Below are 15,145 nucleotides of genomic sequence, written 5' to 3'. Positions count from 1 at the left end.
TCACACACAGCAGGCAGCCAGGGTGAGCGACACAGATCTCTCGTCTTCAGAGCGACACAGATCTCTCGTCTTCAGGGAGAATAGCGAAAATTATGATACAATGACAGATAATTGACGAAGTTGGTGAGATAAATGTGCAAGATAACATTTATCTTGTAAAAAAAAAACAACAACAACAAAAAAAAAAAACGCGACTGCTCAAGTACCGATAGCAGAACCGTTAAGGTCAGAGCTTATCAATACTGCGGTCTTGGAGAATGTAGCCCCGGGGCTCGTTCAATACCGGAGTTCGGTACCCATCCCTACTGACTAGCTGATCTGTGCTACCTGAACATAACATTTGAGAGCTATGTAGCCAACTGGATGGCTATGCTGTTTGACAAATTACTTCTTCCTTTAATGCAAACAATGAGACATTAAAGTTTCCCACAAATTAATTTTTTGTGGCAGACCAACATGATAGCATTTTCCACCACATAATTATTTTCTTTTTTTTTTGAGTAGGAGCACTGTTTATATACATATATATATGTATGTTGTTCGGTTATTCAGAGCACCACACTCTCACAGCACAGAGCTTACTGTGGACACAGACAAAGCTGACAAATCCCAGTAGCAGTGACATTGAAACTTGACTGTGTAGTCATTTGTATAGAAATAGCATGCTCCAATTCTTAGAACAATAGTGCTTTCATTTCAGTGTTGTCCATCGTCTTTCCAACCTACTCCAGATGAAACCAACTGCATTTTCATGGAAACCACACACCCAGTGGTCCAGCACTGGGTCTAAAAGTTTGCTCTCACTCCCTTCTGCAGCAACTGCTCCTGTGATCCATCAATCTAATCTGATAAGCTCTGAATGATTTGACCACTCAAACTCAACAAACTGCTGCTGAGGAAGGTCCACCTGTGATATGTTCACGGACCCCCCAAAAAAACTCCCATTTCAGAGAGGTGACACAGAATGATCACAAAGCAACACACACACACACACACACACACACACACACACACACACACACACACACACACACACACACACACACCAGAATGTTTTCTGATCTGCTGAACACAATAATCTCCAACAATATTGTTGCCTGTGCTAAAAAAACCTTTCAACCTCTCTAGTACCACTGTTATGTGCATACAGCCCAGCTTTCCCCATCTGTTAAATATCTTTCAAACCCCACATCCCACACACAGAGCACTGACCACTACCACTAACCAAATTCCTGGAGTAAACCCTAAATATAACACTAGGGTATATGATGTCATTACTTGAACTGAATCTAGTCTTACACTCCAGACCTGACACGAGTACTGAGGGAAACCTTAATTAGGTTACACGATATATCGTTTCAGCACTGACATTGCAAAGTGCGCATGTGCAACAGTCGCACTGCAGGACATGCAATGTCAAAGCAAGGCAATCAAACTCAATCATGTCATGTCACTTTTTTGCTGCCTGATAGAAAAGGAAAACTTGCACTGGTATCATTTTCCATGACTAACATTACTGGCCAAGCCTTCCCCTTTAGGGCAGGTTACGTGTGTATGTGACGTAGTCTGGCAGCATTTGTTACGGGAAGTGAGACTGTCCTGTGTATGTAAAAAAGTCCAATAACCGAGCCACCAAGAGCTGCAGACATAGTGAGGTGCATGCTTTTCTGAAGCTACAGTAATCAGCAGAAGGTGTCTAGATGAGCTCACATTACAATACAACTGTAAAAAGGTCTTGTTTTGTTCACTGCACAGAAGAAATAATTCATCTGTTCATTGCAGCATTATCACGATGTCTCCCGACCATTCTTCATTGCAGATTTGCCAGACTGTAAAAGCTAGTTATCAGCTGCAAATCAAGATTAAGCTGACTGAGTTAGCTAACAGGCCCAGACAGGCGACGAAGGCTGAGTGTTGTGTTGCCTCACATCACTCGTGTCTCAGCCATTAAGCTGCACTTGAACACACCACTAGGACTACAACCAGTGGTCAACTAGCTTATACAGTGTGCCTGCATGGGCAAAATTAACCCTCTATACCAGCAGGCGGCGGTAGTCTGTATTCATTATTCAAAAACGGAAACCACAAGACCGACAGGATAGATTCAAGACGCTAGTTAGCCTGTTACCACATTTACATTTACGCTTTGTGTGTGTGTGTGTGTGTGTGTGTGTGTGTGTGTGTGTTTGTGTGACATCGACATTACGGACAGGCCAGAGCATAGGTCAACAGTAGACAGCACTATGAGACAGCTGCACAGAGAAAGGAAAAAGTTAAGTTTTTTTATGTTTCTATCTCTTACTTACTCAGTCTTACCTTTCAAACTCTGTGCAGACTTATTTGTAACAATGTTTGAGCTCTGCTTGGGGGAAGACGGACGGTTTTGTGAAGGTGCGATATTACATCTCGCCAGTTAAGGGGCTAAAATTAGCACGTTCACCCAGGTGTTGTGTTCCCATCAATGCCAATTGGAGCCGGAGGCAATAAATATCCGTGCCTACTGCTGAATATTTTGATCCGTGTGAATGCCGATTAAAACCATTCCCATTCCAAGCATGGGTTTTTTGTGCAGTGGGAAAGGGGCTCAAGAGAAGTCTGTCTGCTGAACAACCAAAGCATGCCCCGTAAGTAGTTGACCACAACCTGAAATTTGTAAGCAACATGCATCACATGTTAGATCACTAACTGTATCTGGGATTGATAGGAGGAGTATTATATGATTACAACGGTGTCATGGTGTATTCAACAACCTAATTCCCACCTCCTACCCCTAAGGAAAAAAAGGAAAGGCACTCCCCTACAAAATCACAACAATAACTGTAGAATTACTTGCAAATGAAAATTCCTGTATTTTTTCATATTGCAATATATGTTGCAGAAAAAAAATACTGCAATGGCAACTTTTTCCAATATCGTACAGCTCTAACGTGAATACTTTGTTTTTACAAAGACAAAGCTGTTCAGTTATAAATTTCCTGTATAAAAACATTGCAGCCACAAATTTGATCTAATGAAATACCAGTAAGCACCAAGAAAAAGTTTACTTTGGTTGAGCTCACGTTTGTGATTCAGGCAGTCCAGCGATCAGAGATGGTCAGTGTGCTGAGGCGGTGAGTTTACATTACTGCTCTGTGAACTCTGCTTCACCCCTTCAAACAAGCCTGCTCTGACAATGCTCCATGTTCCTTGGCTGTTTGCAGCACGTGGGTTAATCCAGCTGTCTGCAGGGTGTGTGTGTGTGTGTGTGTGTGTGTGTGTGTGTGTGTAAAATGACAGCTCAGGGATGAGTGTTTTGAGTTTACATATCTTTGGTTCTTGTGTTGAGATGTAGTTTTCATACCCAAGAACAGGGGTGTTTGATTTGGACATATAACAACACATGAACGCAGTTGAACTTGTATGTATTTCACAGTTGGGGACAGACACAACAGGATGTCAGACTTAATACATTACTGACAATTTACTCTGACATCCAACAATCAGTACGTTTACATGACACTTGAAAAAAACGAATTATTGCCTTAATCCGACTATAACTGCACAACTGAAGTGCATGTAAACGCGTTACTCCGACTAATATCAGAGTTCTCCAACTCCGATTAAGACACCCAGATAATGCGATTGGAATTCGATTTTCTCCGGCATGTATACGCCTTAATCGGAGTTAAACTAGACAATGCATGTGCGCATGCTCCACACCCCCCGCGCTGGCGTATGACCCCGGAACAGACAAGACATGCTATTGTTGTAGCTCTCCAACAGCATACGGCATTCTTGTCTGCCTCTCGAAATCAACATGACCACGAGGGATAGCGTGCACCTTATCTGCAATCAGTAACGTGTACATTACGTACGAGATGAACAAAGCTGTACGATTATCCATCTTGCTGTTGCTCGAAAATGCCGGTCTGCCGCCTGACTCCAGTTGTTTATTATTAAGTGGCGTAATAGGTCAACCGGAAAGGGGGTCGTATTAACCCGCTGAAACGACGCATATCGCCACCTAGTGTTGAGGAGGAGGACACGTTCCCGTCAGTAATTCGATTTTCTCAGTTGCATGTAAACTGGGACAAGGACAGAAGTCCGATTAGACGCCAAAATCGAATTTTGAGCATAGCACGATTAAGCTGTGCATGTAAACATACTGAATGTCAACTATATCCTGTCATGAGAGTATTATCATAGGGTTTAAACAGCGAGGAACAAGGGACAAGGAACAGTGCCACCGCCACTGACTTCATTTATTACTCTACTTATTTTGCTGCTGACCTTGACCAGGACTGCCTGCATAGGAGAGGCTGCATCTCAATGGGACATTTCTGGTTAAATAAAGGACAAATCAATTAAAGATTTTTTTGATTATCTAAAGTTATTTTCAGTGTATTTGCAGGCTTATGGTATAAAATACATTTAGATACTCATTTTCCTCCAGTTATAAAACGCTTTAAACTCTGCACAGCAGGGCTGCACAATTAAACAAATAGAGTGTGCCAGTAAACCCGGAACTCCATTAGCGCTTTTAGCACTTCCGGTTCTCTTGTCTAAAAGTCAATACGTTTTTTGAATGGGATTTTGGTAAAATGCCTCAAATAAGGTCTGTGGTTAACAAAAGCTTAAGCGAGTTTCAGGTTCTGTTCTACGACATAAAACACGTCAGTAAATACCCTACTTGTGAATTTTGAAGCTTTTACGTGTCGTAAAAAAGGCGGTTGCTAACAAGTTGCTCAATACGACTACAAACCCTGTCGGGGACATTAAACGTCATCACCCCCGAACAGGCGAGAGTGCTGGCAGTCCGCCATTACAGCTTCTTATTTAGCTTAAACAGTCCGATTTCCCCATTATACAATGTTTTTAAAATAAAGCGGCCGAAATCAGTTGAAAGCTTAGTGGCGGTGACGTCAAGAGTCATGCGACCGTGGAGTAGTCATGTAGTCCGTTAAAGCCTAACGTTAGCTTTTTACTTCTGGCGATCGCATTTAAGCTTCAAATGCGGTATGAAAGGTGTTCATATGTGAAGATTATCTCGCTGAACAAAACCTGTAAGTATCATAAACTTGTGTTAGCCACAGAGCTTATTTTCTGACATAATCCAAAACGCAATGCAAAAATCACATTCACTTTCTCTTCCGGGAACCAGCGCGATGCTAAACTTCCGGGTTTTGACGTCAGCCCTGGCACACTCTATAATAATCAGAGCCATGATTTTGGCTTCCCCTAATTAAATGAACATGATTGACAGTGATACTGATGTTTAAAATGCATCCTCCTCTCGGAGGAAAACTCTGCTACATATCAGATCAAGCACTTCCTAAACTAAAAGTAGCTTCCACTTTGGGGAAGCTGTTTGCTGCACGTGCACCCTGCAGCTGCAGCCTGTAAAAAACTTTACTAAAGTTGCAACTGCAAATGAGCAAAACAAAAATGATCCATTCATCAACCATCATCATCTGTTGTTTGTATTTTGGATTTAGGAGAGAACAAATCATATGTAAAAGGTGTATGAAGCTTGTGTCTGCACCATAAAGCAACACAACTAACTTGATAAACTACCTGTAAAAACACCACAATCTCCAGTATGATGAATACACAGTGGCCAAGAATAATAATAATGCTATTGTTACCTTACTGATTCACCATCCTTGTCCAGCATCTACTCAGACAACTATAACAGTGACACTGTACCGTATCCATCCAGCTTTCAAAGACTGAAATAATTAAAGCAATTGCTTTCCATTTAGTCAAAGGTTCATCTCCAATAAACACAGTTTTCATTTTGTCTTCGTTAACCAATATTTTGGGTTAGGGCTGGGCGATATGGCATAAAAATAATATTGTGATTTTTTTGGCTATATTGCAGTACACAATATATATTGCGATATTTTGAAATCCCCTCTTAAGTCCTGTAGACTGCTAAAATACAAAATTATTAAATGAACTAGCCTACAGTTACAATAAAGTTAGACAAAGTAGCTCCTGTTATAATAAATCTAAATAAAGTACCGTTGTAATAAAGGTAAATAAAGTACTGTCATCCATCCATCCATCCATCCATCCATTTTCATCTGCTTATACGGGGCCGAGTCGCGGGGGCAGCAGGCCAAGCAAAGCACCCCAGACATCCCTCTCCCCAGCAATACTTTCCAGCTCCTCCTAGGGGGCCTTAAGGCGTTCCCAGGCCAGACGAGATATGTAATCCCTTCAGCGTGTTTTGGGTCTGCCCCGGGGCCTCCCACCAGTGGGACGTGCCCGGAACACCTCCAGCGGGAGGCGCCCAGGAGGCATCCTGATTAGGGCTGGACGATTATGGCAAAAATAATAATCACGATTATTTTGATTGATATTGAAATCATGACTAATAAACACGATTATAAGTTGGTCGTGTTGCCTTGGGGGGCAGACACCACAGGGTGACAAACTTTGCAAACAATTTCTTTTTGTTCGACGTCCGTCAATTTGAAGCCAAAAAGTTTCCAGATGACTGAAGTTGTCCTACCTTTCTTCTCAACCAAAGGCTGCCTTTCTGCCATGTTCTCAAATCGCTCACTCCACATATTATTGATCCACACACGTCACACGCTTGCTGCTGCTGCACGTAACACAGGTGCATTCACGGTGCTTTTCCAGCACAGGAACTTACAAACATGCCGCGCCGTGCGGTGCATTAATCATTTTTCTTCAATTATAATGTTTTTTATGATCGTGAGAAGCCAAAATCTAAATCATGATTAAAATTCGATTAATCGTCCAGCCCTAATCCTGATCAGATGCCCGAGCCACCTCAACTGACCCCTTTCGACGCGAAGGAGCAGCAGCTGTACGCCGAGCTCCCTCCGGATGTGCAAGCTCCTTACTTTATCTCTTAGGCTGAGCCCAGCCACCCCACGGAGGAAACTTATTTCCACCGCTTGTATCCGCAATCTCATTCTTTCGGTCACTACCCAGAGTTCATGACCATAGGTGAGGGTTGGGACGTAGATGGACCAGTAAATTGAAAGCTTTGCTTTCCGGCTCAGCTCCCTCTTCACCACGACGGACCGGAGCAGCGCCCACATCACTACAGAAGCCACACCGACCCGCCGATCCATCTCACGCTCCATTCTACCCTCACTCGTGAGCAAGACCCCAAGATACTTGAACTCCCTTGCTTGAGGCAGTAACTCTCCCCCAACCCGGAGAGGGCAAACGACCGGTTTCCGACAGAGAACCATGGCCTCAGATTTGGAGGTGCTGACTCTCATCCCAGCTGCTTCACACTCGGCTGCAAAACGCTCCAGTGCATGCTGGAGGTCATGGTATGATGGAGCCAACAGAACCACATCATCTGCAAAAAGCAAGGATGCAATTCTGAGGTCCCCAAACCGGACCCCTTTCTCCCCCCAGCTGCGCCTCGAGATCCTGTCCATGAAGATCACAAACAGGATTGGTGACAAGGGACAACCTAGGCAGAGGCCAACACCCACCGAGAACGTGGTCGACTTCACACCGAGTATGCAGACACAGCTCTCACTTTGGTCATACAGGGACCGAATGGCTCGTAGCAACGAGCCCGGAACCCCATACTCCCGCAGTACCACCCACAAGACCCCCCGAGGGAAGCGGTCGTAAGCATTCTCCAGGTCCCAGGACGAAATCGGCATTGCTCCTCCTGAATCTGAGGTTCAACAATCGGTCGGAGCCTCCTTTCCAGCATCCTAGAGTAAACTTTACCCGGGAGGCTGAGCAGTGTGATACCCCGATAGTTGGAGCACACCCTCCGGTCCCCTTTTTTGAAGATGGGGACCACCACCCCGGTCTGCCACTCTGCAGGCACCGTACCCGACCTCCACGCGACACTGAACAGGCTCTGCCTCGTTCTCAGTGGACGTGATGGCCGGGTTCAGGAGGTTCTCAAAGTGCTCCTTCCACCACCCGACAATGTCCCCAGTTCGGGTCAGCAGTTCTCCCTCTCCGCTGAGCACAGCCTGAGACAAGCCCTGCTTTCCCTTCTTGAGTCGCTTAACGGTCTGCCAGAACTTCCTATAGATATAGGTAGGCAGACAGACAGACAGACATTCCCATTCCTTATGATAACCACAGAGAGAGAGCACAAGAGCAGTGCAAGGAAGCCAATCACTACAATGGCACAGCTCAACAGTACAAAAAAGGTTTTATCCATTTTTAAACAGAAAAAAAAAAAAATTCATTTACAGCACCCCACCCGCACAACTCTGCTGTTGATTGCCACCAAAGCTCCAGAGCCAAAATATGGTATTTGGGACAGCCCTACAATTCTTAGATACATTCTGCCTCAATACCCAAAAGTATGACAATAGTGCTTTTTAAAACCATCTTAAAAAGGGCAGGGCATCAGATATTGGTGATTGTCTCTCATTATTGTCAACTGTCACAAATTTACAAGACAGTTACAAGACAACTAAGAGTTAAAACTGCAGATGACTCCACACAAGATTTTTTTCATTTCATTTGCCTGTAACAGTTCTGTACTTAGAACAGAATTACATGTGAAACAGAGAACTGTACTAATGATACAAGGTTTCTTTTCCATACTTATGGTGGTGGATGATCCCATCGCAGCATCACAAATGAGGGGGGTTCATTTAATGACAGCATGTACCTTTTTTAACTCAGCTGCAACACAAAAAAACATGTGTCACAAGTGTGTCAATAGTGCGTCACAGACAAGCTCTGCTGCTTCCTCTGCCTGTTACCAAAACTCCCCTGAACCTCAACTGATTTAACTTTTATCCTGAAATGACACTGACACTAACAGTTTCCTTTTCAGTGTAACCACGTCAAGCATCTGTGACTTCCCCCTGACTGAAGCTGAGCAAGCCTTTCCAGCCTTCCACTTCCCTGTTTGCACTCATTCAAGGGGAGTTTACGCCTAACTGCCCCCCACAACCCCAATGACATCATGGAAGCACAAACAGAAGCTCCCCTCTCTGGTAAGTCATTGGCTTACTGTCGATCACCTCAACCTGCGCAGAGCCAGTCTCCTTTGATTTGCTCTGATTGAACCAATCCCCTCTGATGGTTCAGAGGTACTGTTGCAGCAGGTGGCAGCCCATCACCTTCACTTTACAAATAACTCTATCCTATGAATGTGAATTTGCATGTGTGTTACCAAGTGTGTTACCAAGTGACGTCACATTGCACTGTGGCAAAAGTTTTTTTGCCACATGACCCTGCAATGCTCTGCCAGAACCTCTGCATCAACTTCCATGCTATTTTTGCAATGTATTTCTATTTTTATGTCTTCGTCATCATGGATCATGCATGAAATCAGGCTATTATTGACGTATGGTTCATGTATGACGGTGATTCATCACTTATTCACTCAACACAATGGAGATGAATGTAATGTTTGTTTGTAGTGTTCAAAGCATTGAAGATATGAATTTTGAAAATCCAATAGCCAGGGTCCAAAATTAACACCCACCGAGCACCAAATACAGGTACATGTTCCTTTTGGCGAGTAAACATAGGAAGGCTATGAGCCACATCATCAGATAAATGATTGTACCAAAGAAGTCTGCTGCCTGTAGCTAAGTTTGACACACACATTCACACACAAAAACACTTGCATGCACGCACACTATCAGATGTGTTTTCACATACACCTTAACAGAAACTGATAATGTCAAGCACTTGTCGTTGGTGCCACTGTTTACTGTACGGGACATTAACTACTTCACTAAACTATCTCCACTATCACTTGGCCGGTAAAAAATAAGTTTGGCCAGTGGATTTTTTTTATCTGACCTTACCAGTCTCCTTAGCCAGTGGTTCAAAAAGTCAGTTTCAGACACTGCCAATAACTACTTATGTTTCCAAAAGCAACGCCCTTATTATCCGCAGACCTCACTGTGAACAGCATTAAAGCAACATTATGCAACCTTTTGTTTTACCTCATAATCATTTTGATGGTACACTGACTTGTAATAGGGAGAATGGCCCCTCTTTCAGTCCCACTCCTCTCTCCCAATGCCTGCTCTTGCACTATGTCACTTTTGCAAGCGGGTAGGATCTCCTGGGAGAAGCGGGTAACACTTTAAAGCACTATGGCACACATAACCAGCTAGCTATGAGAACAAGCTAGCTCAGTATTCTCAGCATGAACATCTTGGCAGAGGCGAAGAACTGTGCATGTAGAGCTGACAGTTAAGTGTTTAAATGTTCTTTATTTTTCTAATGAAAAGAGTTTACCAAAGTTGCCAATGGGCAATATGTTACCTCAGTCCCTTTTTATAAAGCGCAGACCTCACCTGCATGCTGTGGGGGTACACGCCCATAAACAGGGTTTCCCACACATTCATTTATTTATGGGGGCCCACCACAATTAAAACATTTGCCACCACAAATAAATTTTCTATTTTTGGAGCTGCACCATATATTAGGAGCGCTATTAGGTTATTTCTAGTTCCACCCTGTCAGGGCGCACTCTGGGCAGAGACGGAGCAGCAGAACGTCAGGCGCATTGACAGTGAAATTTAACCATTCATTCTGCTGGGTCTACAAATTTGCATAATTGACGTAATCAACGTCAGTGATTATGGAAATACAGCTATTTGCAGAACGTATGTCGGAACGTGGCATTGTAGTAAGCTGCACTGGGCTTCACCCGATCAAAGCATGGAATCCACTGGAGAACAAGCTGCTGCTAAAATGAAATCTCACAGGAGTACAACTGTACAACTGCTATGCACTGACACTTGAAGCAACAGCATCCTGGAGCGCTTTTTCAAGGTAGCAGCAAGACAGCCCCAACCTGTTTACTTGTTGTCCCCACCCAAGCACGACATTTCTAACACTGCACGCATGCAAGCCACAGCTGTCCAGCGAGGTAGCGGTCATGCACTGCTCATACAGGCAGTGTGGTTGGGGCTTATTAACACGCAGAACGTGTTTCTGTTAAAAAACACTTAATCTTTCTGCACCATTGCTAACGCTACACCATGCATCATCTAACATTGTTATTTAGTCGTTTCATGTTGTCTGTTTACTTCAACAGCCATACACGAGAGAGAAAATGGCTTATACCAGTGTTACAGTCTATAAAATGTTTAAGTTATTTTTCTTGCTCCACATTGATGCAAAAATACATTTGCCAGTAATTGTCTAAACTGAATATTACTCCAGTGATGAAGTAAATCCATGTCATAACCATTTTAAGGTTTAGGTCACCTTCAGTAAAATACAGATTTTTTTCCAGTTCAGGGAAAGGGTTACTATAACACAGAGTGATGTAGTAATAAGGCTGATTTTAAAGTAAGCTGCTATCATTTTTTAAGAAGATGATTGAATAGAATTATTTAAATATCAATTAGACAAGTTTTTGATATTCATTTGGGGTAAATTAATTGTTATGTAAGTAATAAAAAATATAATCATTAGGAAAATCACTAAATTAGTCGTTAGATTAATCGACTAATAAAAAAAAACATTAAATTAATCAAGACAAAAATAATCGTTAGGTGCAGCCCTACTCACTTTGGTCATAAGTTGTCACAAAACTGAAATTTCTAGCTTCGATACAATACCTTAAAAAACTGCAAAGTTTGATACCATGTTCTATACTGGGGAAAAACTAAGAATTGACATTGGAGGCATACAAGTACATTTTTAAGGCTATAAACTGACAAACTTTTACTTGGTTACTATCAGAGAACAGCAAAGTAACCCTTAACAATAAGAGAGAGCAGAAAGCACATACTGAGTGTTTAAATCTTTCACACCTTCAGATGGTGTCATCAATAATGAGTCAAAACATTCTGTACAAGCTACACAATCAAATTCAAAAATCTCCAGATTTCCCTAGCAGAGGAAATTCATTTGTAGATCACAACTGTTATGAGACACCCTACTTTAAGTCATCTGATACATCATGTAGGTTTACGTGGATATTTTTTGGTTATTTTGACTCAATTTATGGCAGCTGCTCAAGTGTCTGTATGGGGTTTCTCTCCACAGTCCATCCATCCAGCCATCCATTATCTGTAATCACTTATCCTATTCAAGGGTGGAACAGGGGCTGGAGCCAATCACAGCTGACATTGGGCAAAGGCAGTATACACCCTGGACAGGCAGTTACACTATCACAGGGCTCCATCCACAATGATGCAGGTTAATACCAAAAATCAGTTGACACATATGCGCAGCTTCATTGACTTTTAAATGAAGTCTATTAGCAGATGATAAGGGTTGATTTAGACTGGAAAGTTGTAGCAAGACTACAAGTTTAGTGAAGTGATTGTAGAACTTTTGGAGGAGAGCTGAAACTACTGAACAACAACCTGTCCATCTGTTCTGTAACTGAGTGGTCACAAAATTTCCCACTTTTCATAAACTCAGCCCAAATAGGTGGGCTTAAACTGTTTAGAGAAATCATACTTAATTCAAAAAGCCGTATCATTTCAACACTAACTTTTTTTGGTTGGTGTTTTTTTGTATCCTTGTCTATGAGTCTGTGTTCCCCAAGGTCTAAGGTTTCTGTGAGTGCAGTGCGGGATGAAGTCTTGATGAGTTTATTTTTCCCTCTGTAGCAGTTTGTAGAGTTTTGAGTTGCGGGGTGGAAAATTAATCAGAGGTGATCAGATTGATGGATTAGAGGAGCAGCTGCTGCAGAGGCAAATGTTAAGCAATGAAAGGTTAAGTTTCCCATTTACTTCTCTGGGCACTGACGGAGCAGCATCCAGAGAGCGCTTTGTGCAATGAATAACAGAAGGGTATATATATTCCAACAGCGCTCCTAACAAACAGCCCAACCCCAAAAAATAGAAAATCAAATAGTGGCGGCAGATGTTTTAATCATGGCGGACCGCCACAAATAAATGAAAATGTGGGGAATCCCAGATGATATTCAGCATATTGCCACACACTGAAAATCTCAATAATATTGTATCGCAATATTATCATATTGTGCGGTCTCTGGTGATTCTCACCCCCACATTTATATCTCAGCCGTGTACTGTTAACAACCTGCAAACACAATTACACTTCTTGAGAGAGATGACTTGTCAGATGATGCATGGATCTTGCTGTTAGTTCTGTAGTAGACTGATTGAGGGCGCTGTTTAAATGGACAATGTGTCAACTTCCACAGAAGGTTCAGTTATGTTGTAGTTCGGTTAGAGAGGGCTGCCCACGGCCATGTTGGATGATAGGAGAGTTTACAGTAAACACGCACATTTTTCAAAGGATTCTGGTGTCATGTTCTCTCCACACACTACAGTGATATGACTCGCTGATAACAGCCGTGGGAAATACACTAGGACAAAATGTCAAACCATTGTGTACGCTGTGTGAGACTCAACATTGGGAGGGAGAAAAATATTATCTGGGAAGCTCTGAATAATCACTAACAATAAGACCAGCGTCGCCTTCAGCCGCACAGTGTAGACCAACACAAATAACATGGGCGTTTCTTGGTCGCCTCACCAGCTAACCTCACTAGCTTTGTCGAACACAGAAAAGTGCCCCTTCAATCGGCTCAGCTGCAGCTAGCATGGCTACCAACTTCCCACTCAATATTCTTTACACCCTAAAGTAGGTGACCCATACAGGGGTCAAAAATAAGCCCGCTTCACCATATGAGATACAAAGACTGCTCAGTGTGAACTTACCTTTTATAACATTACTATAAATCGTGGCTCTGAATTCTTCTTTGGCCTTCTGATCGAAGTCCTGCCCATGGATAATGCGCATCTGCTTGAGAAAAGTGGACTTGCCGCTCTCGCCTGCCCCAAGTAATAAGATCTTTACTAGCCTTTTAACATAAGTCTTATCTCGATTAATACACTTATCTATCTCTTTAGATTTCCGCAACTGTTCTACCTCGCCGCTTGTGAGGAGACAGTTAGGGAAACATACAGATAAAACGGAGCGGGACGGCAGGAAATCCGCCATCTTTGAAACAACTTCATCGATACAGCGAGGAGGGCTGAGCTCACCCTAGTCCGCAGATGCATTCACGTGTCGTAGGAATCCACTTCTCATTTTAATTTTCGCCAGTGTAACGTTAGTTAAACCTTCCAAATCAAATCCGTAGCTGTTAAACTGAAGTAAAGTAAATTGAAGTGTAATAAAAAATAAAATTAATTTCTGGAAAAATGATGTGTGGGAACTGTGCAATATTTTAAACAAACTGCATTGTTTTTATAAGATAAATTTAATTCTAGCTGCACTCATATAGAAATAACGTAAAATTGTAATGTATCTTTAATCCATATGTAACCAAAAGAATTAACAAAATATAAGTTTACCCACTCTTGGATATTTGATCCGTGGTTTATTGCATATCAGGGAGCTAGTCGAAATACGTTAAATGAGCCTCTTTTCGTATGTCACAGGGTAGTTCATGTGCGTCAAATAATAATTCCAGTTTTTCAAATATACCCGAACGCAGCAAAAGTGAGAGGTACAGTGGCGGGCAAGGCGCGCTCACGACAAAGTAGGTGAGCGCGCCAGTGCTTCAATGTTTGGGCGGGCGGGTCGCACAGATTGCTGTAGCAACATCTCTCTCAGCATTTTTTTTTCCTGACTCAGTTGGACAGACATTTCAAAACATCTTCTGTACTAGACTCCACAGTTTGAAGGCAAATAAAGAGACTGATGAAAAGTTAGTTGATTTAATAATTCTTACATACAGTAGGCCAACAGGTAAATCTGGCCATGATGTCATACATGGCCAGATTTACCTGTTGGGGTCCATGCCCAGGTTTGCTATGTTTTTGGTTTGTATGATTGTTTGTTGTTTCCCAGGTTTGCTATGTGGTTTAGTATTGGATAAAAATCAGCTGAAACATCTGCTCAAACCACTCAAGAACTTTAGGGGCCCCAAGAGTTTCAGGACCCCTGAGCAGTTGACTGCCTTGTCAGTTATAATCCAGCCTTATAGTTACAGCAAGTTAGGGACTGTTCCTTACTTATGAGGGGAGAGGGGGTGGTACAGAAAGGGGGAGGCATGGCATAGGGGAGGGGCATACACATTTAAATGGTGCAGTTTTCACACATTTTCTGCCAGTCACTCGGGGAGGCTCAAGGAAAAATATTTGTAGTTTCAGGGAGGGTCAAAATAAAAAACAAAGTCACACCCCGGCAACCCTTCTCCTCTGATAAAGAACAGTCCCTTAGAATTCAGACT

The 15,145-nt window shown here is 42.6% G+C and overlaps 1 protein-coding gene across 1 annotated transcript in view; it reads right to left on the bottom strand.

Annotated features, from left to right (window-relative positions):
* Positions 1-13,954, bottom strand: part of gna13b (guanine nucleotide binding protein (G protein), alpha 13b) — a 29,317-nt gene extending 15,363 nt beyond the window's left edge. Inside the window, exon 1 of the mRNA XM_050068240.1 lies at positions 13,626-13,954. Within this exon, the coding sequence (XP_049924197.1) occupies positions 13,626-13,908 (283 nt within the window). The 5' untranslated portion in view covers positions 13,909-13,954. The remainder of the gene's footprint in view (positions 1-13,625) is intronic.
* Positions 13,955-15,145: the final 1,191 nt, after the last annotated feature.

The sequence above is a fragment of the Epinephelus moara genome, chromosome 18, assembly GCF_006386435.1.
Source record: "Epinephelus moara isolate mb chromosome 18, YSFRI_EMoa_1.0, whole genome shotgun sequence".
Classification (NCBI taxonomy): domain Eukaryota; kingdom Metazoa; phylum Chordata; class Actinopteri; order Perciformes; family Serranidae; genus Epinephelus; species Epinephelus moara.
The sequence above is the reverse complement of the archived record's forward strand: the minus strand, read 5'-3'. Positions and strand labels throughout refer to the sequence as shown.